Raw genomic sequence first — 27,819 nt, 5'->3', positions numbered from 1 at the left:
TGCCTGGTCACCCCTTACTGCTCCCCTGCCAGACTGGTTGCCCCAAACTGCCCCCAACACCGCTGGCCTGGGTCGCCTTAACTGCCCCCCCCCCCCGCCCCCCGCTGGCCTGGTTGCCCCACGCAGCCCGCTGTTCAGTCGTTTGGTCGTCCCTCACTAACCCCCCTGCTGGCCTGGTTGCCCCACACAGCCTGCTGTTCAGTTGTCCACCCGGTTGTTTCGGTCGTGACGGCCCCTGGCTTTTTATATATTAGGAGGATGCTACATAGGCCCTGGCCCAGAAACTGAGTTAGTTAGATTTTCATCCCGATAGGCCAAGGTCGGTGGTTTGCTCCCCAGTCAGAGCACATACAAAAATCAACCAATGAATACATGAATAAGTGGAACAACAAATCGATATTTCTCTCTCTCTAAATTTAATTTTAAAAAGGACTATACTACATAAGTTATATTTATGCTGAAGATATCAATACTTGTTCCATCTCTACACTTACGAATATTTTATAATATCACAATGATGACAAATATTGTACTTGGTCTCTAAGAAATGTACATCTTCCAAGGGAAGTATATATTAAGCAAATATGATTATCCCCTGTTACATATGGAAAAACTGATGGAAACTATCAATTATCTGCCCTATTTATCCAACTCTTGATTCTCTACTCTAATAGCATCTTCTGGAAATAATTATTCTCATTTCACAACTCCCATTTCTACTATTTAAAATAAGTCCCCTCAGCTTTTTTGAATAGTATACACAAGACTGTCCTTAACAAATATGGAATAGATGAGAAAAAAAAATTAATACCCTAAATGAAGCAATGAAATGTTAAACTGTTTTCTGCTTTTCTTCTTTGAGTGGCAGAGAAGAAATATTAAAGTTTACTTCAAACTCCCTATACCAGTTAGTCAATTTGAAAACAAAAACTGCTAAAAGTACATCTTTCTTTTTGTCAAAGAGTTGTTTCCATTGACCAATATGTGAAAGCAGCTGGCAACAAAGATGAAATCCAAACATTTCAGAAAAATATGCCTTGCCTGTTTTATTCCTATACCTTTGAAAATTAAAAATCCCAAAGGTCTCTGAAATTAGCCAAAAGTCAACTAAAAAGTAGCTACTTAAAGTAGGACCTGTTGAAAAAACAAAAATCATCTAACTGGCAGACCACCTGTAAATTTCACTCATAATCACTTTCTGAAGTCCATTTCAAATGTCACTTCCTCTCTGTAGCTTTCCCTGAAGACTCCAATCCACAGATGTTTCCTCCTTTCTGTTTAAGGCACTTTGGACATACATCTTCAATAACATCAGATTTCGATAATCTGTTCATAAACTATGCCCTTTACTTTGAGGTTCCTAGAAGACAGAGATATACTTTTTGTCTCTGAGGCACTAGGAATACAGTACACAATTGCTGTTAAATTTAAATACCACATACTAACTTTTAAAGGCTGGTTACTAAAATATTTAGTGGAAAAAAAACAGTGTGCTTGTGAGACTAGCTTTTCCTTCCACTTGGAAGCACTATATTCTTTCAGTCAGACACTCAGAGTGAAAGCTTCTTGCATTACAGAGTATGAGAGTTAGTTTCAAGCGCTAATATTGACTTGAGTAAACCTTAAAGATCCTTAGACATTTTCAGAGATCCAAATTTTTAAATAGAAACTGTAAAATGCTATGAAAAAATTAACAGCTTCTTTAATGCCCTACAATAAGCCCAATATTAACAGCTACTGTAAAGCCTGCAGTAATAAAATAAACACCAGATTAAAAAAATCAAACGTAGTAAATAAACCTATTTATTGATTGTAAAAGTTTGCCAAACGATTATTTGAATTGTTAAAATTAATGGTTTCAAAGAGATCCTGAAACCCAAAACGATGTTTTACCAACCTAAAATAAATGTGTATGTATATCATTATGCCCTATGCCAAATAATCTAAAAGTTTACTTTTTCTTTTTTTTTTTTAAATATATTTTATTGATTTTTTACAGAGAGGAAGGGAGAAAGATAGAGAGTTAGAAACATCGATGAGAGAGAAACATCGACCAGCTGCCTCCTGCACATCTCCCACTGGGGATGTGCCCGAAACCCAGGTACATGCCCTTGACCGGAATCGAACCTGGGACCTTTCAGTCCGCAGGCCGACGCTCTATCCACTGAGCCAAACCGGTTTCGGCAAGTTTACTTTTTCTTATGTCTCTTTTGCTAGCAGTTAAACTGAAAACCTTGAGTGTGAAGGTCTTACAGTGGTTCTCAACCTTCCTAATGCCGCGACCCTTTAATACAGTTCTTCATGTTGTGGTGACCCCCAATTTCATTGTTACAAATTGAACATAATTAAAGCATAGTGACAATATGTAAAGCACAAAAACAATATGTAATTATATATGTGTTTTTCCGATGGTCTTAGGTGACCCCTGTGAAAGGGTCGTTCGACCCCCAAAGGGGTCGCGACCCACAGGTTGAGAACCGCTGTAAGATCAACGTTTTCAAGACTTGCTCTAGGAAGAAACACCAGTTTCTCCTGCCGTCTGCTCTTTTTAAGTGTTTAAAACAATCTCAGCGAAACTAAATAGTGGAATTATGTATATTAATCTTTTTTTTTTACACTGAAAAGGTAGAAATGAACTGTTCCAACCATTACAAGCAACTCTTCATTGCATGCAGTTTACGCGGTTCAAGGTATTCGATTCCATAACTAAGGAACCAACTGTTCATCGGGAAGTTAAATTATCAAAGTCCTAGGAAGACCAAGCTCTCATGACCAACCAAGAGTTCCAGTGAAGGAGAAGGAAACAGGAAGCAACGAAATAAAAAGTGACGGGAAGCCCTGGTGGGATGAAGCACTCGCTCGGAGTGCGTGGCACCGTGCGGTGAGCGGCCACCTTCACTCGGGGACGCTCGCTGCTGACATGCACGCGTCCGATTCCAGGAAAACGGAAGCCAGCGGCCGGTGCGACCTGGCCCGCCGGACGGGAGGCCAGCCTGCGGCCGAGTCCTCCAGCCTCTCACGCCGTGCAGGGCCATGCCGGCGCCTCCAACCCGCAGCGGACCGCGTCCGGCGCTGCAGGAGACGCCCGACCCCACCCACGGCTACGCCCCCTTTCCCTCGGACCCCAGCCTCCCAGGCGGAGGGCGGCTTCCCCGGGCCGACACGGCACCCCGAGGTCCACCGGGCCTCACCCACCTTGCACTCGTCACTCTTTTTATCTTCTTCGCAGAAGTTGACCGGCGCCAGGCCCGGCAAGTAGAAAGCGGCGCCCCGACGCGGGCCGGGGGCCGCCCCCAGCAGGAGCAGCCACAACAGCCACAGCCGCGGCCGCCGAGGTGGCGACGCCGCCGTCCGCCTCGCGCTCATGTTTCGGGAAAAGGGCAACGCGCCGAAGGGGTGAAGAGGAAATGAGGGACGGGGAGGCTCGGAGACTGTGCCAAAGCCGCCCGAGCAGAGGGAGGCCGGCCCGCGACGGACAGTTCCGGTTACGCTAGGAGACACCGCGGATCCCGCAACAGAAACCGAACCGGACCTCGACGGAGCATGCGCAGCGCCGCCCGCACATGCTCAGTGAGAGCCGCCGCCAGCCCACGGGAGAGTTTCCGGGACGAAATCCACTTTCCGGGTTTTCAGCGGGGCCCGCCGGGTCGTTGCCGGGCGAGAAGTTCCGGCGCTCACGGTCCCGTTCCACATTCCGGTCTGGAGCTCCCCGGGGCCCCGTGGAGCTGCCCGGCTTGCAGGGCGCCCCTGGCTTGCTGCTTTGCCTCCTTTGAACATCCTGACATGTTCTCACCGCGCTGCCCGCAGCACAGAGTCGGTGCTAATGAGAGTCCTTGCTCACGGAGGCGGGGAGAAGGTCGGGGAACACCTGGTTAGGAGCAGGAGCAGGAAACAAATAAGGAAGAAGTAGCCATAAACCCTCGCTCCCATAGCTCGCTCGCTGCTCAGGTGTCAGCGCGGACGGGCGCCAAGCCAGGGACCCGTTGGCGCGTTCCCGTGTGGGACAGCGGCTGCGCGGAACAGACAAGACCCCGTTGTCTTTGGAGGGAGTGCTGAGAGTGGGGAGAAAACCGGGCGTCGGCAACAGAAGCAGCTGGTGCGGACACTTTGCAAAGGAAGGCCTGGCAGAGCTCAGTGTAGAAAGTAGTCCCCGCGAAATAGAAATGCGCTCTGATGATCCCTGAGGAAGTTTCTGCCTCTCTTCCTAGTAAAATGACGTGATGTCCGGGTTTCTGTGTGTGTATGTGGTGCATTTTCTGAGTATTTTTCAAGGATAAATGTGCTTTTGGTGACATGAAGCCAATTCAGTTAAGCCTCAATTCAATGGAATACGTCGGAAGAGCGCGTCGACTTAACCACTGCAAAGTGAGGAGTCAGCCCGACTGCCTCCAGCTCGGAATTCACGAATGGGGTAACCTGCCAAATGCACAATTCTGAAAAGTGCGGAGCCCCGTGCAGTTCTCTCTAAACTGTGATGGGTGTTGGCGCATCCCCTCCCCCCTGGAGAGTTGCTAACGTTCATTAAATGTTCAAAGGGATTTATGACCCTGCAAAAAAGGTTAAGAACCAGAACAAAGATAAAATTCTTTCTTGTAAAGGTAGTTTGTGCGCTGAGAGCTCCGGCTTTGGAACGTTAGTATCTAGTCATATGACCTTCAGCAAGTTAATTGATCAAGTCCCAAGTAGTAGAGAGAACTAAGAAGCAGAGGGGGAAAAAAGTCCATCTTCTTAAAGTCCTTGTGAAAATTAGATGAAAAAAATATGTGGGCTAATCACGTTCTGAACACATTGCTAGGCACAAAGGAATAGCAAACATTTTTTAAAAATATATTTTATTGATTTTTTACAGAGAGGAAGGGAGAGGGATAGAGAGTTAGAAACATCAATGAGAGAGAAACATCATCAGCTGCTTCCTGCACACCCCCTCCTGGAGATGTGCTTGCAACCAAGGTACATGCCCTTGACCTGAATCAAACCTGGGACCCTTGAGTCACAGGCCGATGCTCTATCCACTGAGCCAAACCAGTTAGGGCAATAGCAAACATTGTTACAAAAGCCAATATAGCAATGGGATTGTCACTTCCCCATCTCTCTCTCTCTCACACTTGAGCAAATTAACATATTGGTTGAATATCTACTTGGGCTAAGGGAAAGAATTTATAATATTCTGTATTTGATGCCATGAAGATTTCCAGAATAAGAGGAAGAGGGTGTTCTCTTCATTTAGAAAGGGGAAGAAAACTAACATTTTGGTTCACTATCATCGATTCATTCAGTACCATTAGTTCACTATCTCACTGCCCTCACTCACCCCAACCTGCTCCTCCCCATTTCTCCCATCTCAGAAAATGGCCCCCAACCTGGAAGATAACCTAAATTTCTGATTCTCTCACTCTCTACATACAGCCCTTCAGTGAGTGAGTTATATTCCTTGAATCGCTAAACTAAACTAAATCCTTTCCAGCTACACCCCAGTCCAAGTCCAAATCTTAGTTGACCTGGACTACTTACTGCAATAGCTCCTCGGCTTCCACTCTTACCAAGAGCGACCTTAAAAAACAATCTTTAAATCCCTCGGCAAAGGGAAAATTCCTAGATGTCCAAAATTGAATTACAGGTGTCTGCAGGGTTGGAAGAGACCAGAGAGGTTAATCAGTTAAAAACTACAGGCAGAACCCAACAAACGACGGGTAGGTAACATTCCTGAATGTATGTTGAAACGTTGAATGAACTTCCAGGTGGCTATTTCCACAATTACCGGGAAACAGCCCACACCCAGGGGCCACGGCACCTTGCAGACTGTTGCCCACAACCAACCCCAAAGAGCAAACACTTCTTACGACCTGTCCCAGAACCAGCCCCACTTCACATCCTCCCACTCCCTTCATCCTCCCACACCCTTCCTCCTCCCACACCCTTCATCCTCCCACACCCTTCATCCTCCCACACCCTTCAACCATAACCGATGCAAATCCCTTCACAACAACTTACACCTTTCTTTCCCAGCCCCAGAACAGCAGACGTATTTGTTTTCTCCATCTAGCACGGCTGCTGGGGGTTTAGCGTGCATGCCCCAGGCCCTGGTCCTTTATCTGGCTAGCGTGTTGCTCAATGCACCCTTTCTTCCAGAAAAGCTTTCCGTGGCAAAAGTTTTTAATACCCTCAGTACCACTCTTCTGCTTGATCCCTGGCACCCCACACCCCGTACCCCTGCTTGGAATTAGTGTGGTTATTTATTGTCTCACTGCCCCAGATGTATGTAAGCTCCATGAAGCCAGGACCTCATCTCTCCATCCTGTATCGCTGCATCCCCAGAACCTGGAGCGAGTAACGGGACAGCACTGCAGGACCGGGACTGGCCAGACCACAGACATTCCAGGTCAGAATTTAGAACCACAGGCTTTCCAGACAAGGTTAATCTCTCCTCCTTTTACAGAGGGAAGGCAAGTGACGGTTCGCAGCCCCTCGGCTGTTCAAGGAGGCCCCAGCCCGCAGCGGCCTGGGAGTCCGAAGGCGTCCTCAAACCTCCTTCCCTCCAAACCCCACCGCCGCCTCAATCTTCCGAGCTCAGCACTAGCAAAAACCCGGAGAAGTGGAGTCTTCCTAAACAGACACGGTTTCCGGACACATTCTGGGCCTAGTAGTGCGCCGATCGCGCATGCGCAAGGCTGGCCCGTCCCTCCCGCGACCTCTTCCTGGCTTCCGCCTCCAGAGTTCAGACACGTCACCCGTGCGGCCGGCCTGGTGGGCGGGGCGAGGCGGGGGACGGGGTGGGACCGCGGGGGCGGAGCGGACCCCTGATTTCCGGACCCGGCCTTTCCAGGGCGAAGCCTACTCCGGCATTTCCTCGGGTTACCTGGCGCCGGCGTCGGAGCGGAACCCCAGGCGTGGCGTGGGGAGGTCGCTCCGAGCCGCCTCCGGGGCACAGAACACAATCCCTTTGCCTTGTAGGTGCGTCCGCCTGGGCGCCGTCAAGTAGAAGGGCTGGGTAGGGACTCCGGTTGCAAACTAGTATAAATGAAGTTTTCCTTCATCCTCCTTGAGACTGATGCTCCCTTTCTAAAAGTACTAATGCTTCTGATTCCATTTTAAAACTCGAGGGATAGGATTTTTTCCCCCCTTTCCTCTGTCTGCTACAGATAACATTTGCCTATTTAAGACTCTTACTAATTTGGTGTTTCTTCCACTCCTCTTTGCCAAAGTAATTTGCACAGCCTGTTTTTCTGCGTTACCCACAGCTTCTTTGTATTTATTCGCAAATAAAAATTCAGGATGCGCAGTTAAATTTTAATCTCAGGTTAACAGTGAATAATTCTTTAGTATCTGTATGTCCCAAATACTCCATGAGCCATGCGCGTATTTTACCTGGCAACCCACTTCTGTGTCCAGTTGCACAGAAGGGCAGCTATACTGTTAGTTTTATGCCCTGTAAATGAACGGGCTTTCAAGATTTTCTAGAAGATAAAAATCACCTCATTGATCTTCAATTTCTGATATAAAATTGTGATAATCCAAAGGACATAAAGTGAGTCAGCTGTCCATAGCCCCCTTCTCACTGCAACTTGCAAATAAAACTGGCCCTGAATAACTGGCTCTAAATGCAAGTCATGGTAGTTTAGAGCCAAGGTATGAGAGATCTTCATAAGTTTTAAGATAAAAGAATGTTTCCCAGGACAACAAGATTTAATTTATAAGTAAAGTAAAACCAGAAGAGGGATTTATTCATGCAGCAGAACCTGGAAAAATGGAGCCACAGAGGCAAACACCAACGTGTTACTCAGAGGAGACAATGGCCTGGCCCAAAGACTCCAGCATGGTTGGTGTAACTCTGAGGTAGATGGACGTATTCTAATCATACACAAACATACCTTGGAGATATTGAGGTTTTGGTTCCAGACCACCAGGATAAGGTGAGTATTGCAATACAGCAAGTTGTAATCTTTTTGCTGGTGAAGGGTCTTGCTTTCAATTTGTAAAAAATGCAACACCTGTGACGCACAATGAAGCTAAGTGCAATAAAACAAATTATGCCTGTAGCTAATTCGGGTTGCTCTGAATTTATGCCCCTCAACCAGTTTTCTGTTTACAGTGTAGCTTGCCATGTGGTTTGCTGACACAGAATGTTTGCTGGATTCACGCAGCTGGTCTCTAGGATTATTGTTTTAACGACTTTATTGAGCTATCATTTATATGCCATGCACTTTACTCACTTTAAGTATAAAATGCAGTGGTTTTTATCAAGTTTACTGAGTGACAATGCCATTGTCATAATACAGGTTTAGAGTATCACCTCTATATGATGATCTGTAATGTTTAATCCCCTTTCTATACACAACTCCAGGCAACCACTAATGTACTTTCTGTCTCTCTTAATTTGCCTTTTCTGACAATTCGGGGTTTATTTTTAAAAATAAATTAATAATTTTATTCATCCATCAGTGTCCGTGTCTGTGGCTAATGTAAATTTACCCTAGATAAAGGTCATCTTCTCATTTTCTCTGTACTGACAAGTAAGTTGTCTCAGGCTGCTAGATTGTCCTGGTTTCTCCAATGTCAATGCCCTCTAACCAGAGACCACCAGGAATACATCAGTGGTTGGGTTTATTACTCATTGCATTTATTACTTGTTGCAATGAGGGAGAATGCATACCATGGAGAACCATGGGGCATCTCAGTAAGTGGCTATTAGAAAGGGACTCATAGGATTCAAGCTTGTGTTTGATGATTTCGGGGAGTGTTTAAAGAAGAGCCCTGGCCGGTGTGGCTCAATTGGTTGGAGCATCATCCCATGCACCAAAAGGTTGTGGGTTCCCTTCCTGGTCAGGGCTCATTCTTGGGTTGTCAGTTTGATCCCCAGTTTTTGCATGTGTGAGAGGCAGTTGATCAATGTTTCTCTCTCTCTCTCTCCCCCTTCCCCTTCTCTTTCTAAAATCAATAAACATGTCCTGAGGTAAGGATTTAGAAGAAGGAGGACGAGAAGAAAAGGGAGTTTTGCTTTGGGTTGGATGCCGCTAGGAAGGAGGGATAATTCTTACAACTGGATATCATAATATGTAAGTCTCATCTAGAAGGGGGGTAGGCTAGACTGAGGCTAAAGCTGTAATTGGTAAAAACAAAACAAAAGAGCAGTCACCATTCTTAGCCAGAGTAGGGAGATGTTTGGTCATTTTGGGCTTTGGACTATGTTCAGGTTTTTTCTGTTGTTTAGATATAATTATAGAAGGGTCATGTTTTGGCATGGTCAGAGTGGCCTTGTCTGATATTCATGTTCTGTGAAATTGTTTATATTCAACAAGGCCTAGATATGAGTACCAGGCCAACTCCGCACCAAGATAATGTTACTTAGTGGGCACTTTGGGTAACTAGCCAGCCACTCATTCCTCTGTTATCACTAAATATATTTCCCCTTTTCTTGAAGCTTCAGCAAAAATATTAGGCCACTGGGTAAATTCAACCCCCCAAACTGAAATTGTGATTATTTTTATGGAGAGTTTGATGATTCACCATCCTTCCTTTTATAAGTGAGGCTTTCTTTCACAACTTTGCAACTTTTAATGCAGTTTAGCAACATTTGCTGTGCATATAACCACCAAAGTGTTCCTATCCAGGTTGCAAGAACTCTTATGAATAATTTTTTTAAAAAAATCTAACAGCTCTGGTCGGGGTGCTCAGTTGGTTACAGTGTTGTCCCGATACACCAAGGTTATGGGGTTCGATCCCCAGTCAGGGCACATACAAGAATCAACCAATGAATGCATAAATAAGTGGAACAACAAACCTCTCTCTCTAATGATGAGGAGGGCAGGAGTGGGGCCACTGCAGTGCTGGCCGTGTTCTGAATCTTGACCTGGGTGGTAGTTAATGTGACTGCTGTCACTTCGTAGTAATTCATCGAGTAATTCAGTACACTTATGATCAGTTCACATTTCTATATGTTATGCTTTTTAAAAACTGTATTAAAATACATAGCATTATTGTGAAAAAGTCAATTATTGAAGTTGGGTATTGGGTACAGGAGGATTATAACCATTCTCTCTACTTTTCTGCATTTGTAACTTTCTTTCATAAAAAGATGAAATATATGTATACATGTTTGTATGTATGTATGTGTCTGTACATGTATTTATGCATGCATATATATGTATACATAATTATTTGTAAGTGTTTGAGTTTCTCCTTGATCTGCCAGTCTCTTCAAAAGTGAACAAGATTTTCTAGAGACATAGCAACATGACTAGAGCCATGTGCTTCTTTTCTACCATGTTGGATTTGAAAATTAACTTAGCAAAGGTCAGTGAATTGAGATAATATTAATCAATAAAATATGTGTAATATTTAAAACAACCTGAGTAAACATTTTTACATACGTATTAATATCAATATATTGAATATGTATACTATTGATATAAATATATTGAGAAAATTCAGACAATATGACATTGTCTTTTACTACAGGCCAAATCTTATTAAAATGAACTTTAGCAAGATTATAATTTTTTCCCCCTGAGAGTGTTTTGAATGTGCTAGAAATAAATGAGATTTGATGTCATTCACGAATTGTGTTTGAGAGAAAGAGTACATCATTCTATACATTTTGCTTTGTAATCCTGGCTAATGATTGATTTGGAACTGCTGAGTATTGCTAGGCATGTTTCGCTAAAATAAATGTTGGTCAAAGTTGATAGAAAAGCATCTATAAAAAGAAACGAAGACAAGGGGTGCACGAAACAGGACACGATTGCACAACAAATGATATGAGGCCCGTCACCGTGATCACTCTTAAGTAGCTATTGAGTGAGCCAAAATATAGAAGTTCCCCCAGAAGAAAAATACTTGGGTAATTTTGGGGTAGAATGTTTATTGAAAATAAAATTTGGACTGAGGGATTTGAGGAGCATGGATTGAAGGTAAACTGTATAAAAATAATTCCGTGGTTCTGTTTTTCTTGAGAGCTAACTTTAGAACATAATACCCATGTGAAATGAATTTAGCTCCTGTATTTTGTTAAACCACCACAACTACCAATAAATACATGTTTAAACGTTTTAGAAAACTGATATAAAATAGAAAAAGCCTGTAGACAAACAGAAACACTTTACACACAGAGTGAAATGGTTTGAATGACCAGGCATCTGCCCAGGGACTTTCCTTCTACCCCTGAGAGGTTCTTAACTTCATTGAGAATAGAATTTACCATATAGAGTAGAAGGCAGAAGTCCATGCATACTCAACTTTGAAAGCTACTTTAATGGTACTTTTGACCACATGCAATTTTGCCAAATGTGCTGATTTTAGAAACTAATACCCAATTCAGCCACACTCCACTGAAGGTGTGACTCTTAGCTAGAGTTGCCAGATAAGACACAGGATACCCAGTTACATGTACATTGCAGAGAAATAATGACTATTTTTCTAATATACATATGGCCCATGTCTATTTGGGGCATAATTATTTAAACATCATTTGTTACTTATTTTTATTTGCTAAACCTGGCAACCTTAACACTGGAAGATTTTTGGTTTACAAGGATGCAAACAAAGACTCAAAAGGTACCTGCACAATTAAGGTTCATTAAAATAAAACTCTGGGTGGGGGGAAAACATTTGCAATAAAATGAAGTTATTATAGAAAAATAAGAAAAAGATGAGCTACCCTATATAAAAATGCATAAAGGACATGAAGAGACAATTCACGCATACACAAAAAGATGTACAGATGGCAAATAGCAGTTATATAAATATTCAGCCTTATTTGTAATGAAAGAATGCATATATTTTTTTAAAAAAACAATGACATACTTTTTTATAAATCTACCAACGAAGCAAGGTTGAAAAGCAATAATAGTGTTTGATGTTATTTTATACTCTGACTAGAGGCCTGGTGCACGAAATTCCTGCAAGGGGTGAGGGTCCCTCAGCCTGGCCTGCACCCTCTTGCACTCCGGGACCAGTGGCTCCTAACCACTCGCCTGCCTGCCTGCCTGATCGCCCCTAACCACTCTACCTGCCTGCCTGAGTGCCCCTAACTGCCTCTGCCCAGCCCCTGCCACTGCAGCTTTGTCTGGGAAGATGTCTGGAATGATATCCGGAAGGTCGTTTGGCTGTCCGGTCTAATTAGCATATTACACTTTTATTATTATAGATGATGAGAGTTAAAAAGTCTGAAGGGCGATTTGGCATTATGTACTTTGTTCAAAATCCTTTTAAATGTATATAATCTGAAAGAACAATTACACTTCTCGGGATCTTTCTTAAGGGAATATTTGGAATGTATAAAAAAGATTAGCTCTGAGTATGTTTACCAGTGTAATATATATTTTTTAAATATATTTTTATTGATTTCAGAGAGGAAGGGAGAGGGAGAGAGAGATAGAAACATCAGTGATGAGAGAGAATCATTGATTGGCTGCCTCCTGCAGGGGATGGAGCCCACAACCTGGGTATGTGCCCTGACCAGGAGTCAAACCATGACCTCCTGGTTCATCAGTCAATGCTCAACCACTGAACCACACCAGTCAGGCATTTCCCCCCACTTTCTAAGTTTTTCTAGCAGAGACAGGTTAACAGGAGAAATTCAAATTTCATGTGCATAGGGAATTCACATAAGCATGAAAATTTCAAAGACAGTGAGACAACATTGGGTATATATGACATTTTGGACAAAGGAGACAAGGGGAGGTGGATATTAGATTTCAGAAGTGAGAATGGGCGATTTACAGGTAGTTGAGGAAGAACTGAACACACATGGCAGGCAAATTCTTGCTAGGCAACTCAGAAACAGTGGGTGTCTAGCTAAAGTTCCCTGTCTGAAGCCCTCTTATGTACTGTAGTTAATTCAAATTAGGCTAAAGCAAACATCCTTAAACTCCCTTTCTGAAGCAGGTTCTTTTCTCTGAATCTCTTGGGTAGGGAAAGGAAGAGGGTTAAAGGTTCTTTCTGAGTCTTTTGTTTCTTAATAACCAGCTTAAAGTCACTGTCCCAAAAAGGCAGCTTCAAGGAGGTGGGGTCGCTGATGAGAGGACCTAGGCTTATCAGCCTGTGATGTCCATTCCTACTTCCTCATCCCACTTGTAGGAGCTCCCTAACTTCTTTCTATCCTGCCTCATAATCATAGCTCTATTCATAACCACCAGAATTATGAAACAACCTAATGTCTTTCAACCCATAAATACATAAACAAATCATGTTACATTCATACAATGAAATACTACTCAGGAATAAAAAGTAATGAGCTATTGATATACCACATCTTGGATGAATCTCATACACACTGAGTGAAAAAGCCAATCTCAAAAGGTTACAGATTCTATAATTCTATTTACATTACATGCTATGACATTTTCAAAAACCAAAAACTTTAGTGACAGAAGTGTTTGCTAGTATCAGGGATTAGGGGTGATGGAAAGTATGAATAGCGATAGGAATTTTGGGGGATGAAAGAACTGTTTATGTATCTTGATTTTGGTGGAGTTAACAAAAATCTATATGTGTATTAAAACCCATAGAAAGAAGTGTTTAAAGTGGAAAAATATATATAATTGTCACCAGAGGCAGAGTTGGGGGCCCCTATGCACTCTGTTACCTGCAGGTTCTTGTGTTCTCGCAGGAAAGAATTCAAGAGCAAGTCTGAGTGAATTCAAAATCGAGTTTTATTTAGGTTGAGAGAAAGAAATAGGCCACAACTTGGGTTCCTGGAGACAGGATCAGAGGTTAAGCCTGGAACTGGCTGCTGCTGCCTGCTGCTCCCCCGGTTGCTAGTCTCACAGGGTGCCACTGTGAGAGACTCGAAAGAACATGTCCAAATGGACAGGAGAAAACTTGAGAGTGAGTTATGTGCTAAGATCAGTCAGTTCTTGGGACTTTATGTTTCCAAGGGTGGGTTATTCTTAAACTTTGTGGCACCAAATTCTGCCTGTCTTCTGGCTGGGAGAGATTGTTCCTAATATGGTCTGTTCTGGAAGGTGTGATAGTATTTGTTCCCCTCTGTCCCCTAATGATGGTATAATGAGCTTTGGGGTCATTCTGTGATCAATTTTTCCTACATCTTGGATTGAGCTTGGTTTAGCCACATCTATTGTTGTTGACTTGTGTGACCACCGTGGGAATTTCCTGCCATAAACTGTTTCTCTGTGATCATGCACAGAGGTAGGGGCTCTGATGAGAGGACCTAGGCTTATCAGCCTGTGATGTCCATTCCTACTTCCTCATCCCACTTGTAGGAGCTCCCTAACTTCTTTCTATCCTGCCTCGTCCTCACAGCATAAAGAATGGAAGGACACACATGAAAACTCTTGCAGTGCGCTGTTTCTACTAGTATGCAGTAAAAAATAGGCTGGCTTTCTTCCCTCTCAGTTTTGAAGGGAACCAAAGTTTTGCCATCCTGAAGCTGACTTTTTAGGAAATTGATTTTAAGCTTTTTATTGAGACATAAGATTCAGAAATAACCTTTATCCCCCTTCTTGCCTAAGAGATTCAATTGGATAGGGCCACTCCAGGAAGGGAATCTTAGGATGTTTGCTTTAGACTAATTTGAATTAAATTTGATATTCAGGCAGGGGCCTCTACATATCCCCTGGGTCCTATTATTTGAGCCACCTAGCAAGAATTTGCCTGCCCATGTGGGTTCAGTTCTTCCTCAACTGCCTGTAAATCGCCCAAGCTTACTTCTGAAATCTAATACCCTATTCCCCTTCTTTTCTCCTTTGTCCAAAATGTCATTTATACCCAATGTTGCCTCCCTGTCTTTGGAATTTTCATGCATATGTGAATTCCTCATGTGCATGTATTAAAATTTGATTTTCTCCTGTTGATCTGTCTCTGTTAATTTGTTGATTAGCCCAGCTAGAAGAATTTAGAAAGTGGGAGGAAAAGTAATAATATTTTTAGCCTCCACAATTATGTAGTATTTTCATTTTAAAAAATAGTGAACATGTGTTTCATTTGTAATGAGATTTTATATAGATAGGAGATATATATGTATATGTGTAAAGATATCATTTTATGGGAAAATTTGAGTGATGCCTGCCATTATTTCACGTTGGTTCAGCCTTTGGTGGACAAAGAGGCTTCACTACATTATTGAAAAAAATATCTTTTGGATAAGCTGTTTCTCTAACTTATAAAAGAGCTGGCAGTGCTGTCATCGCTCAGTAAATCTTGTGCTTTGCCATGGGCTCCAGCACGAAGTGCCCTGTCCTTTTGCTGCACCATTAGGCTTCCCATTAGCATCCATTAACCAACAACTTCCACTTCGGAGGATGCAGCCAGAATTCCTTCTGAAATGGAAAAATGTAGAAGCGATGATGCACTCATAGACTAAGTCATTATTTTTTTTATTTCTCATCCATTTTAGCTTGTCTTATAAATGGATCAGAATTCTCATCAAGTATTAAGTATTAGGAAGCTGCCAGGAGTTCCAACAGCAGTTGGCTTATTTGATTTTGCTTTACGTAAGTAACCAAACTTATGCTAGATGAAATATTTTAATGGTTGTATCCAAAAATCTAGAGGATAGAACTTACATCAAGTGCATTTGGCCTCCGTGGTCATTATTTTATAAGTAAGTGAAACATTTTATCTAAAAGATATTTATTTTTTCAATCATGCAATGAAGCCTCTTTGCCCACCAAAGCTTTGCCCACCAATTCTGACAGCAGAATTAGCACTGAAAAGCAGACCCCTCCTGGACCATGGCAATCCATCCTTCTCACCACTCCTTAGGGGATCCCAGCTTCCCCGCATCTATTACCGCCATGCTACCATCAGGAAGGGATGCCACAGGCATCCTATAGGCCAAGTTATTTCTAAAAAATCCATAACTATTACCAGGATTATGCTTCAGTTTGGCAGTTGGAGAACGAACATTTGGCTGCCTTGGGAACTATACCACCCAGGGCAAGGATATTACAAAAGGCTAGGACTGGTGCATTATAATTTTTTAGGGTTTTGGTCTTGACTCCCATTAATAGTTCTGCAACTCAAAGTAAGCCCAAAAACTCTTCATATTTCTATGGCTATTCAAATAGATATGTGCGTGCATAGGAAGTGTTTTGGAAGGGTACACACCAGCCTGGTGACAATAGTGAAGATTGGAAGTGGGGGGACTTTACATTTATCTATAACTATTGGAGTTTTTATATCTTATATTATCTGTGTAAGTTCAAATTAACTTAAAATGATTTAAGTCTTAGGACCTTTCTTTGGAGGAAGAAGAAAGATGGATAAATTCACCATTTTATAAAAATTGTTATTTTATAAAAGCAGGTGGTCTTAAGGAGTTAGGACAGATAAATGTGAGAGGAATGAGTGTCTTCCATTCTTTCCTAATTATGGAAGTCTGGAAGGGTACACAGCACATAAAGAAGGAATTATCATTTGAATAGCACTGGGTAGGAAAGGTAGTTTTATAGTTGGGCAAAAGAAATTTGGAGAAATTATTCAATAGGATTTGATGGTCTAGAATTCTCAAACAGCTCTCAGATAGATTTATTTCTGTTCTCACCACTGAGTGAATGTGAAGTGGAAGAATATCCAGAAAGAGTGACCACATGACAGAAGAAGAGAAATGGGGCCTGCAAGGGAGCATATGCTGGACAGTTTATGGAGACACAAAAGCAAGCTGGGAATGAGGGGTAGGAGAGACACATTAAGAACCATCCACAGCCATACGAGTGTCTAGACAGTAAAGGACCATGGAGGTGAGGTGAGGCCTTTCGAGAAAGAACCTCATTGAATCTATGTCAGCTCTAGAGGAAGGTGGCAGCATTTTACTGGGTAGAAAGTGAAAAAGAGAGGATATCAACAGGCTTTCACTGGTGGGGGGACTTAAAAGGTTCCCGTTCTTGAAAAGCTCACTCAATGTTTGGTGAGGAAGCCAAACAAAAGAATGGTAATTCAGAATGACAAATTCCATAAATAAGTGAGAGGGAAGCAGAGAGGAGGCTGTGACAGAATTATCTGGCTACGTTTTTTAGAGGACTTGGTAATAGGGCGAGTGGGTGAAGGATACATGTGACTGTGGGCACAGAGAATACAGTTTGAGTAGGAGAACCAGGACCAGTAGGAGGACCAAGACCAATAGAGCTAGAAATTTAGATCTGGCAACGGATAGATGTTTCTCTCTCACATCGATGTTTCTCTTTCTCAAATCAATGTCCTCAGGTGCGGATTAAAAAAATAAAAAAGTCAAATACAGAGGAAAATATACCGGTTAATTGCACATTGCACATGTTACATTCTCTGACTCAGCGATTGCCAACCGGTGGTCCGCGGACCACTGGTGGTCCGTGAGGTCCAAAAGGTTTGCGACTGCTGCTCTGACTCATTAAAGTTTTGCCATTTTATATCTTACTTATTCTGGAAGTGTTCAGGTGACTTGTGTCAGGTAGAAAAAGCAAACTGAGCACTACATTTCCAGAAAACCTATGTCTGCACAAAAACCTGCACACAAATGTTTTTAGCAGCTTTATTCGTAGTTGCCAAAACGTGGAAGCAGCCAAAATATCATACAATGGGTAAATGGATACATAAACTGTGGTAAATCAAGACAATGGAATATTACAAAAGAAATGAACTGTCAAACCATGAAAAGACATGGAGGAACCTCACATGTATATTGCTAAGTGAAAGAAGCCACACTGGGCCCTGGCTGGTTTGGCTCAGTGGATAGAGTGTCGGCCTGTGGACTGAAAGGTCCCAGGTTCGATTCCGGTCAAGGGCATGTACCTTGGTTGCGGGCACATCCCCAGTGGGGGGTGTGCTGGAGGCAGCTGATTGATGTTTCTCTCTCATTGATGTTTCTAACTCTCTGTTCCTCTCCCTTCCTCTCTGTAAAAAAATCAATAAAATATATTTTTTTTTTAAAAAAAGAAGAAGCCAAGCTGAGAAGACTAAATACGATATGATAACAATGATGTGACATTCTGGAAAAGACAAAACTCTGGAGACAGCACCGAGATGAGTGGTGTCAAAGATAACAAAGCTCTTAGTTAAAGTGGTAAGGACAGATTTTAACCAGCTGCAACAGGGAAAAGAATCCAACCTAAACTGAACTCAGCTTTGATCTACACAGAGAAGACTGGATGATTTAAAAGGAGAAGGAAGGAGTAGGGAGGGGGAATGGAGGAGACTTGAGAGAGTTAGGGAAAGAAAAATTACAAAAGAGGAAGGGGGCATTGGTCCATGTGAAACCGTCAGGATTTGCTAACGGGCACTTGCCAAAGTTAGGCTCCCACCCTCCCACAGAGGCTGGGAGACAGGGGCCCTGTCTTCAGGTGTCAGCTAGAACAAACAGTCGATTCTTTTGGCAGCCTTTACTTTCCTCAGGCAGGCGCTTTACGTGGGGCTAGGGTCATCCTAGGAATGCTGCCTTGAGACATTAGAAACTAGGTTAGTGTTTGTTTAAGTGTATAGACCAAGGTAAAGGCCTAACCAAGAAGAGGACTCAAAGGAGCCTGGCTAGAGTTTGAAGAGAATTATTGTCAGTGGCTGCCAGGGGGGCCAGGGGAGGGAAGGATGAGTAGGGGGAGCACTGGAGATTTTTTGGGCATTCAGTATTCTGTATGATACTGTCATGGTGGATATGTGTCATACATTTGTCAAAACCCACAGAATGTATACCATCAAGCGTGAACCTTAATGTGAAGTTTGGATTTCAGTTAATAATGTACCAACTTTGGCTCACCCATAATAACAAAAGTACTACACTAATGCAGCATGCTAATAATAGGGAAAGGATGTATGGAGAAGAGAGAGGTATATGAGGACACAGTGTATCTACTGATTATTTCTTTTTCCTGTAAACCTAAAACTGCTCTAAAAATAAAGTCTATTGATTAAAAAAGGAAATTTTCAGATGGTATTTTTTTATTTTCATTAGGTTTGAGGGGAGTGGTTAAATATTAAATGAATAATACTAATTGTTATCTATATTAGCCCCTCATCCAGGCTGGCCAGGCACCCCAGCGGGGACCCCCACCCTGAAGGGGCTGTGGCCACCTGCAAACAGCCATCAGCCCCTCACCCAGGCTGGCCAGGCACTCCTATATAATAAAGGGTAATATGCAAATTGACCCTAACAGCAGAATGACTGGGAATGACTGGTCACTATGACACACACTGACCACCAGGGGGAAGATGCTCAATGCAGGAGCTGCCCCCTGGTGGTCAGTGTGCTCCCACAGGGGGAGCTCTGCTCAGCCACAAGCCAGGCTGATGGCTGCCAGTACAGCGGTGGTGGTGGGAGCCTCTCCCACCTCCTCAGCAGCACTAAGGATGTCCGACTTCAGCTTAGGCCTACTCCCTGCTGGCAAGTGGACATCCCCCGAGGGCTCCTGGGCTGCCAGAGGGATGTCTGACTGCCAGCTTAGGCCCGATCCCCCAGGGAGCGGGCCTAAGCCAGCAGGTGGACATCCCCTGAGGGGTCCCAGACTGCAAGAGAGCACAGGCTGGGCTGAGGGACCCCCCCGAGTGCACAAATTTTTGTGCACCGGGCCTCTAGTCTCTCTATATAAAAGCTTAAGCGACTGTTACAACTGGATGACCAGCCGATAGCTATGATGTGCCCTGACCACCAGGGGGCAGCCGCTCAATGCAGGAGTGTGCTCCCACAGCCAACTTCCCACGGTCAGCTAACCTCCTGCGACCCCCCCTCTCCCCCCCCCCCCCGGCTGCTGGCCCCCATCGGCCCCAATCAGGACTGGGTGAGATGGCCCCAATCGGCCCTGATTGCCAGCCAGGCTGAGGAACCCCACTCGTGCACAAATTCATGCACTGGGCCTCTAGTGTTTAAAATAATATGTTATAGACTTTAAGACAGCTTTAGCATACTGTTGGTAAAGGAAAAGTTGATTGCTTCAAATGTAATGCATAATGTTAGTGATGTAAAAGGTAGCTCCCATACCCCACACAGATACTGGCTCTTAGGAGTTTGACGTCTTCCCTGCCCCCAACCGCCTCATTAATTTGGTCCTCACAGAAACTTTGTGGTGCCGGCAGGGAAGCTCTTACCGTGCCTGCTCAGAGAGCCAGGGCCATGGAGCCTCTTGGGATGTTTTTCAGCATGTGGTTTGGCTGAGTTTCCATGAGAAAATACCCAAGGGGCGCCTATTCAGGCTGGCACAGAGGAGGCCCTGAAGAAATTATATTTCCAGTCTCTCCCATGTGATGAATATTAAGAAATGTACCCCTTTATTTGAAGTAAAGCCATTTTTAATGTGCTCAAACAAAAAGATTGAAGCCCTATAGGTAAAAAGGGTGTTGTTTTTGTCCTTCTTTATTTCCAGGGACTAACTTTATTAAGGCATTAGCAAGCCCAGTTCCAGGAAAGTATAGCCTTTTGAATGAAAATCCCCAGTATCTGATGCACGTAGAGTAGGACGTCCTATTTGGGTAATGACTCAGATGAGAGATCCAGCTGTCAGTAACGTTCGTGTTGGCTTGGTTTCATGAAGCCTTTCACTGACTTAGGCATTCTGGTTCTGGTTTTGTTTTTTCAGTCTCCACCTGTGTATGGGTAGCTTTTTATGACTTACGTGGAATTCCTTATTTTACCCATTTACTTATATTTCATGCTTGATATTCAGTGAAGGAAATTGAGCTGTTCTTTCTATTGCCTTAGGAGCAGGGATCCTGGGGTAAATGTTGTTGTGTGGCAAACCAGGACCAATAGGAGTACTAGAGAAACAAGCGTGAAAGAGAGGTGATTACTTAAAATTAGATTAAGCAAAAACTGCTCTGCTAGGTGAAGCCTGTTGCTAAATTGCTTACAGTAAGCTAAGCAGGGGATAATACTGTGTTCTACAAAGAAAATAATTCTAAAGCTTTCGTAACTGAAAAGTGTGCCGAATGTCTAGAGTTATTACTTTTTAAACTTGAAAGATAACATGGGGAAGCCTAGAGATAATTGATATAGGGCATAGAAAAGGATGACCCAATTTTTAAAAATGTTCTCATAAACAAATTAGTCACTTTGAGATCAAGTGATGTTTCTGAGAAGTTTGCGATCTTTCTCGAGAATTTAATGTTCAGGTTATGTTTTAAAAACTAATCATTTGTTCTAGTTGCCCTACTTTAATTGTAGTCTTAATTCCTCTGCAAAAAGCTTTATAGTATCAAGGGGATTGCGCTCCCCCAGGAAAATGGCCTTAAAACAGGTAATGCAGAACCAAAGAACTAGGTTTCTTGGTGAAGTTGCAACTTCAGCCATTTGTGAAGTTGCGCTGGAATTTCTTCTTTAGCCCAGCAGGAGAACTTTGTACTTTCTATTTTGTCTAGCTATGTGACTCTGTTGGGGAAATCTACAGAGTTGTGGGAGGTCTCAGTAAATGGGGAGAGAGAACATTGTTTTGTCTTTCTTTTCTCTCTCTCTTCCACACCCACCACACGTAAGTTTTAGAGCACAGAAAATTGGCTTAAATCAAAGTGGCACCTATTAAATCATTAGAATAATAATTTTGAAAACGATATAAATTACTTTGGAAAAATGCTTGTGACAATGTTAAGTATAAGAAGGAAGACACAAAAATGAACTTTGCTATGATTACAACTGTGTAATAAATATGGATGTATACAAATATGGTCTTTAAGACAGCAGGTAAAAATGAAAACCATCTGATTTCTGGGGAGATTCATAAAGATCTTTTTAAAAATATATATATTTTATTGATTTTTTATAGAGAGGAAGGGAGAGAGAGAGTTCGAAACATCGATGAGAGAGAAACATCAATCAGCTGCCTCCTGCACACCCCCACAGGGGATGTACACGCAACCAAGGTACATGCCCTTGACTAGAATGGAACCCGGGACCTTTCAGTCCGCAGGCTGATGCTCTATCCACTGAGCCAAACCAGTTAGGCTATAAAGAACTTTTATTTGGGTTTGTTTTAATTTGTTGTAGTTGGTACCTCCCCCCCCCCCAAAAAAAAGAGGCAGGGGTGGCGTTCAAAATCTTGAATAACCTGAATTATACACCATGGAGGCCACTCTGACAATCAGCTACCATAATTACAGAGAGAGCCAGATGTCAGCAGGTAATCACAGCCTGGCAAAGCCAGGTGGGCACTGTGAATTTCCCATGGGTGTGGGGGTAACAACTGGGGTGGGAGCTGTTGCAGCCCCAGCAGGTTGCTAATGGGTAGACACTAGGGCCAGCCCCTCAGGTGCCTTACCTGGGCCAGAGTGGTGGGTAGATGGGAGGCACTCGGTGGTCCTGGACATCACCTAGCTACCAACCAATACTGTAGTATTTCCATATTCTATCAGCTGGTAAAGCTGGAACAGGGCCCCAAGCTGACAGGAGTCCTGATTAAGAACAATCTTGAAAGAGAGGGGATAAGATAAGCTTTAACGGTCTTACTGATAATGCCCAGCACGTGGTCATTGCTGGCTGCTGTAACAGTGTAGCACCCCAGCTTACACTGTTCTTCTTATTAATAAGCACACAGCCCGGACGTTCCTTGAAGAGATGATGGGAGTAGGGGTTGGCCAACAGTCCCAGCAGGGGAAAGATTTGGTGCAGGTAGAGGTTTATAATCACTTAGTTTCCCTGGTCCTTTTCCCTGCATCTGCCAATCAGGTATTGCCTTACTCAGCAGCCTCTGGTCTTTGGTGTGCAGATGGAGACAGCAGGGCACTTGAACCTGGGAGACGGTCCCCGAGTGACATTTAATATCAGTATTTTCCTTCCAAACAACAGTTGAGAAAAATATTTCATACACAATTGGGACAGGGTCCAGGAATTAGGGAACCCCATTGAGAGTGCCAGGTACACCCAGAAAACCAGACACAGAGTTACAGCTAATCTAACCTTCTCATTTTATACATGAGAAAGTTTAGGCTCCAAGAAAATAAGAAACTTTCTCACCTAGATAAGTTACTTTGGGGGGGGAGGGTAAATATATTTTTGTGTGTGTCTAGTTCATCTTATTTTATAAACACGGGTGTTAAAAATGTGTTAAGAAACTCAGTCGAAAAGCACAATAAAGGATCAACAAAGGTCTGTCATCCCACATACACAGAAAGAATTCCTGTTCAACCCCGTTGCAGAGGGAAACTGTCAACATAGGCTTATCCTCCAGCTACGTTAAGCCCGAATTCTTCCTCAGTGGAGAAAGCCAACACTGTCCGCCATGACCATTCATCTATCTCACCCATGGGTGTGTGAGTGTGTATGGAGGTGGGTGTTTTCATCACAGCCCCAATGTGGCTGATCTTCCCTTTCTTCCCAGGAAGAGGAAGGAGCCTTGTGAAGACACCCACGGGGCCATCTGCATTGCAGCCTCTCCATCACCTGAATCTGTGAATTTGCTCCCCACGAGCACCATCATTTCCAACAGAGCACAGTGCTCTTTCTATTGGTTGGCATTTAGCATGTGTTTACTCTATGCTGGGCATTGTACTGAGTAGTTTACATGGGTTACTTCATCCTACCCTTTAGGAATATACTCTTATTATGTCCATTTTGCAGATGGGGAAACTGAGGGGATGGGTGGATAGATGGTTGGCTGGCTGGAGGAATAGACAGTGGGTAAAGCTGAGATCCAAAGTCAGTCTTAACCATTAAAATCACCTTTATAGCCCTGGCCAGTGCGTTCAGTGGTTAGAGCATCCTCCGGCACACTGGAGTGTTCAATTCCCAGTCAAGGGCACTTACCTGGGTTGCCGATTTGGTCCCTACCCCCAGTCAGGGCACCTGTGGGAGGCAACCAAACGATGTATCTCTCTTCTCTCTCTCTCTCTCTCTCTCTCTCTCTCTCTCTCTCTCTCTCTCTCCTCTCTTCCCTCTCCCTTCTACTCTCTAAAAATCAATGAAAAAAATCCTCTTTGGGTGAGGATTAAAAACAAACAAAAAAAACCTTCCTTTATAAATGATGATGTAGTAGGTACGTAAGTAAATTAAACTTTACTTCAAATCTAGGAATAGTGATCACCGTAAAATAATATTCATACCTAACACTTACAACAATCTTATGAGATACATGCTATTATCTGTTTTACAGAAATGCCATTACTGGTTCTTTCAATTAAACTTCACCCAGAAGGAGAAACACTTAAATACCTGCACAAAGACATAAGCAAGCTCACATGCATTTAGAGCTGAATGCAAAAATATACTCGTAAGCAGAAATAAACTGTCTTTTTTTGGGGGGAGGGGGGATGCTTTAACAAAATGCCCTACACTGGGTGACTTAAACAGCAGACATTTAGTTCTCACAGTTCTGGAGGCTGGAAAGTCCATAATCATAGGACTAGAAAAGTCGGGTCTGTCAGGGCTCTTTTCTGGCTTGCAGAGAGCCTTCTATCCATTCACCTGTACAGTCACTAATTCACCCAAATGCCCGTCCTTCCATCACCCATGCATCTATCCGTGCATCCATCCCTCCATTACAAAACATTCATTGAGCATCTACCTTATATTCGAACTCACTGTCTAAGAGGGAAAAGAAATGATACACTACATGTTCTAAATGCTGTAACAGAACATTCCAAATGCTTAAGCACAGACCTGTGGGGACTCAGGGAGAAAGAAGACGAATACTGATTGAGAGCAGCGACGCGTTCTTTAGTAGTTTATCTGCATTGGTCTGAGTTAAGGAAGAAATGTCTAGTTTCAAAGTGAAATAGAAGCAGGGTCTTTCCCCCTCTTAATTACCTGCCATCCTCCCAAGACTCGGTGGGAAAGAACAGAGAGAATTCACCTCTAGCCAAAGAAGGCAGTTAAAGATTGCAACCTGTAACCGTCAGGGGCAGAAGTGTCCGTGCCTGCTGCTGGTGGAGGAGATGGAGGGGTGCTCAGGGGACCTCCTTCCTCGGGAAACCTCCTCTGGTTAGTGGAGGAACACTGTAGTCAACCCTGAACTTCAGCAGGTTCAGCGTAGCCATGCAGATTCGCAGGCTGTCCTGCTTCCTGCTGAGATGGCCTTTGGGGCCCCCTCCTATGGGTCAGCTGAGGAGACTGGCGTCTTCTGAGGAGTGGTCCACAAGGCAGCCGGGCTGGAGTCACAAATCCACAGAGAACAGACAAGCCATTAAGGGCTGCTAGACAAAATTCTCCTCCCGGCCCTTTAAAACATTTCCCTAAAAGCCAATCGCATATTTATATTTAAAACAGCATTGCTGCAAAATCCAAATGCATTGTAATGAGGCTGCAAACTTCCAACCTAGAGACTTCAAATATTTTGAGGGTTCCTTTAGTAGCCAGAGAAGAAGTTCTCATTACAAACAGGTATTTGTTTGGCAGACAAAAGGGTATTGTCCTTGAAGCCCCTTATTAAGAAACTATTCTCTGAGAGAGGTATTATTAATTCCATATCACAGATGAAACTGAGGCTCAGAAAGTTAAGTGATTTCCTCAGTTGTTTAAACACTAGCTAAGGTCGCGTGACTTCCCTCTTCTCCAGAATAAGCCTACTTTGATTCTCTCTTTTTCTGAACCCTTCATTATGGAAAAATTCAAATTATATGTAAATTGGAAGAAAGTTCCATGTGCCCATAACCCAGCTACAACAGTCACACACTCATGGTATCTCTTGTTTCAACCGTGATTCTTTTTAACACTTAATGAGATGGAGGTTTCTGCACAATGATAAGTAACAACCAGTTAAATGGCTATTGTATCATGTCTTTTATTTGCTACCTCAATTTGCTCAACAAAATCTACAAGTATCTATAAATTTTACAGCTCCTTGCTCTTAGATGAATTTTCCAAATATCTGAGCATTTGGAGACTCTGCTTACTTGATCTTAGTGGCAGATACAGACATGTAGCTTGTGACCCACAGCCAACCTCTCAGGGAGGGCCAGGTGCCGGCCTCAAGAAGGAGAGGGACTCACCTCCCATTGATGACCTCTCCTGGGGCAGCAACCATGGGCCATGTGACAACTACTCCTAGTTCTAAATGAGGACTTCAAACACATTGAATGGACGCTTCCTTATTTATTCTGTAATGGAAACATCAAAACAGTAAGGGATCATACATTTTAGATAGAGAGGTTTCTCACAGGGATTTAGCAAATATCCCCACCCCTTTTATCACTGCAATATGTATAATTTATCTTCTGAAAAAGAAGATGCATTACTGTGACTTAATGCTAATGTGCAATGGTCATCCTATTAGTTCTTCACAAGAAGAAAAAATAAGCTTAGAGAAGCTCTACGAAGACTTTCCTCCCCCACCCCCTTCATCTGTTGAATCTCAAATGTCTTCAGTTTAAACAAACTGGGACTCCAAGTTGTTCCCATACCTGCAAACCCAGTAGCTCACAACAACGAAGGTTTATTTCTCAGTCCCATTACATGTAAGCTGCATATTGGTGACAGCGTTTCTCCGTGTGTTCTTCATTCCAGGGTCCATTCTGAAAGAGCAGCCCCTATTTTGCTGTGGCTGAAGGAAAACAGAAGTGGTGGAACCTGGCAATGTCTCTGAGAACTTCCCTTTGATTGTGGTATTTGTCACTTCTGACCCTCGGGCCAGGGAAAGTTTACGCCCAGAGATCCCTGCACGTCCCAGGACAACTGGTAAGGGACTCTTACTGGTAAAGGGAGGGACAGACTGGAAACAGTATTCTTCATGCTTATCGGAGTCTCCAAAGATATGCTCTTAACACTCCGTTCTGTTTAGAAAAGTTTCAAAGAGAAAGTAAAACTTAACTTGGATTTTCAAGGATGATTCAAGGCAGGGGTGAAGCAGATGCTAAGGCAGGAATATGGGGAAAAGATGTGACAGGCCAAAAGGCTGAAGCCCAGGTCATGTGGGTGAAGTGGTGATGGTGAGGCTGGAGATGTGTGTGTGGGGGGGGGGGGGGGGGGGTGCAAATTAGAAATTGTGGACTTTGTGCTTTTCAGACATTTCCACCCAAGTCTTCCTAATGGCTGAGGAGAACTAATGTATTTCTCTGAGATTTTGAAAATCATCTTTGAAGAATTGAGCATCATCTTAAGAAATAACGAGATGTTTGCATTTTGCTTCAGGAATATTGAAATTGGCTTTCTTATAAAAATAGTGTTTTTCTTCCCTGAAAATCCTCAAAGAAAACTGGCATCCAGGAAACAGCACGTGTTCAGCCACATCTGTGATTTTATATCCTCATTGGCACCAGACCAAGCATCCCGGTGGAGAATACCACTCCTGTCACTCTGCTCTAAGTTTAAACATTTTCCAAATAAAAGTCTGGGAGAAGAAAAGGACATAATTTCTCCTTGTGACGTACAGTTCCTATATGATTGATTAAGTTACCCTATTAACTGTATTGCTTAGATCCTTTGCTTCTTCAGTCATTTGCTTTTATTTGATTTGTTGCACATTAATAAAGGGGAGTTAAACTCTACTATTACAATGATATTGCTATATATCCATTTCTCCCTGCGTTCACACGTGCTGTTACTTCTGTCTGGAATGTGCTGGCATGGTGCCCCCCATTCTACCCCTCGTCCACCAAAACAATCCCTACTCATCTTTTAAAGCCAAGTTACCTCCTTCCTGAAAGATGAGTGTTAACCAAAGGAAGGGAATGGAGAGATGGCAGTGGATGAGAGAGAAAAAGAGAGAGAATGATCTTAAAGAATGAGCTGAAGGTCAAGGACAGGGCCTTAGGAAATTCTCCGGCAAAAGAATAAAAATCTTAAACAGGCAAAGAATAATACTAGCGGTCAGGAGTCTGCAAGGTCATGGAGACTTTCTGCTCCCTATTCACGTGAGCAACTTGACAGCTCATTTCTCAAAGTTCCCAAGTACTGTTGGCACTGTGACTGATTCACACCGCAGCTCAGCCTACGCCAGAGGTTAAACTGCAAGTGAACTAAAGATAGAAAGGAGCATGCTT

The 27,819-nt window shown here is 43.2% G+C and overlaps 1 protein-coding gene and 2 long non-coding RNA genes across 4 annotated transcripts in view; 2 read left to right on the top strand and 1 right to left on the bottom strand.

Moving 5' to 3' along the window:
• The window catches only part of TM9SF2 (transmembrane 9 superfamily member 2), a 64,309-nt gene extending 60,768 nt beyond the window's left edge, over window positions 1–3,541 (bottom strand). The window contains exon 1 of one of the 2 annotated variants that reach the window (XR_002832097.1): window positions 3,196–3,517. Coding sequence is in view for 1 of the 2 variants with exons in the window: in XM_006100641.3 (XP_006100703.1) it covers window positions 3,196–3,366 (171 nt within the window). In the remaining variant the exon portion in view is untranslated. Of the gene's footprint in view, window positions 1–3,195 lie in introns of both variants that reach the window. The other variant, XM_006100641.3, reaches the window with a different exon arrangement.
• LOC111828284 lies at window positions 3,534–6,734 on the top strand. The gene is made up of 3 exons (XR_002832098.1): window positions 3,534–4,411; window positions 5,618–5,690; window positions 6,254–6,734. It is a non-coding gene; the product is annotated as an uncharacterized LOC111828284 (long non-coding RNA).
• A 67-nt stretch (window positions 6,735–6,801) lies between these two features.
• On the top strand, window positions 6,802–27,563 carry LOC106699142. The gene is made up of 3 exons (XR_002832099.1): window positions 6,802–7,910; window positions 26,345–26,515; window positions 26,843–27,563. It is a non-coding gene; the product is annotated as an uncharacterized LOC106699142 (long non-coding RNA).
• Window positions 27,564–27,819: the final 256 nt, after the last annotated feature.

The sequence above is a fragment of the Myotis lucifugus genome, unplaced genomic scaffold, assembly GCF_000147115.1.
Source record: "Myotis lucifugus unplaced genomic scaffold, Myoluc2.0 scaffold_320, whole genome shotgun sequence".
NCBI classification, from domain to species: domain Eukaryota; kingdom Metazoa; phylum Chordata; class Mammalia; order Chiroptera; family Vespertilionidae; genus Myotis; species Myotis lucifugus.
This window is presented reverse-complemented; position numbering and strand designations above follow the sequence as displayed.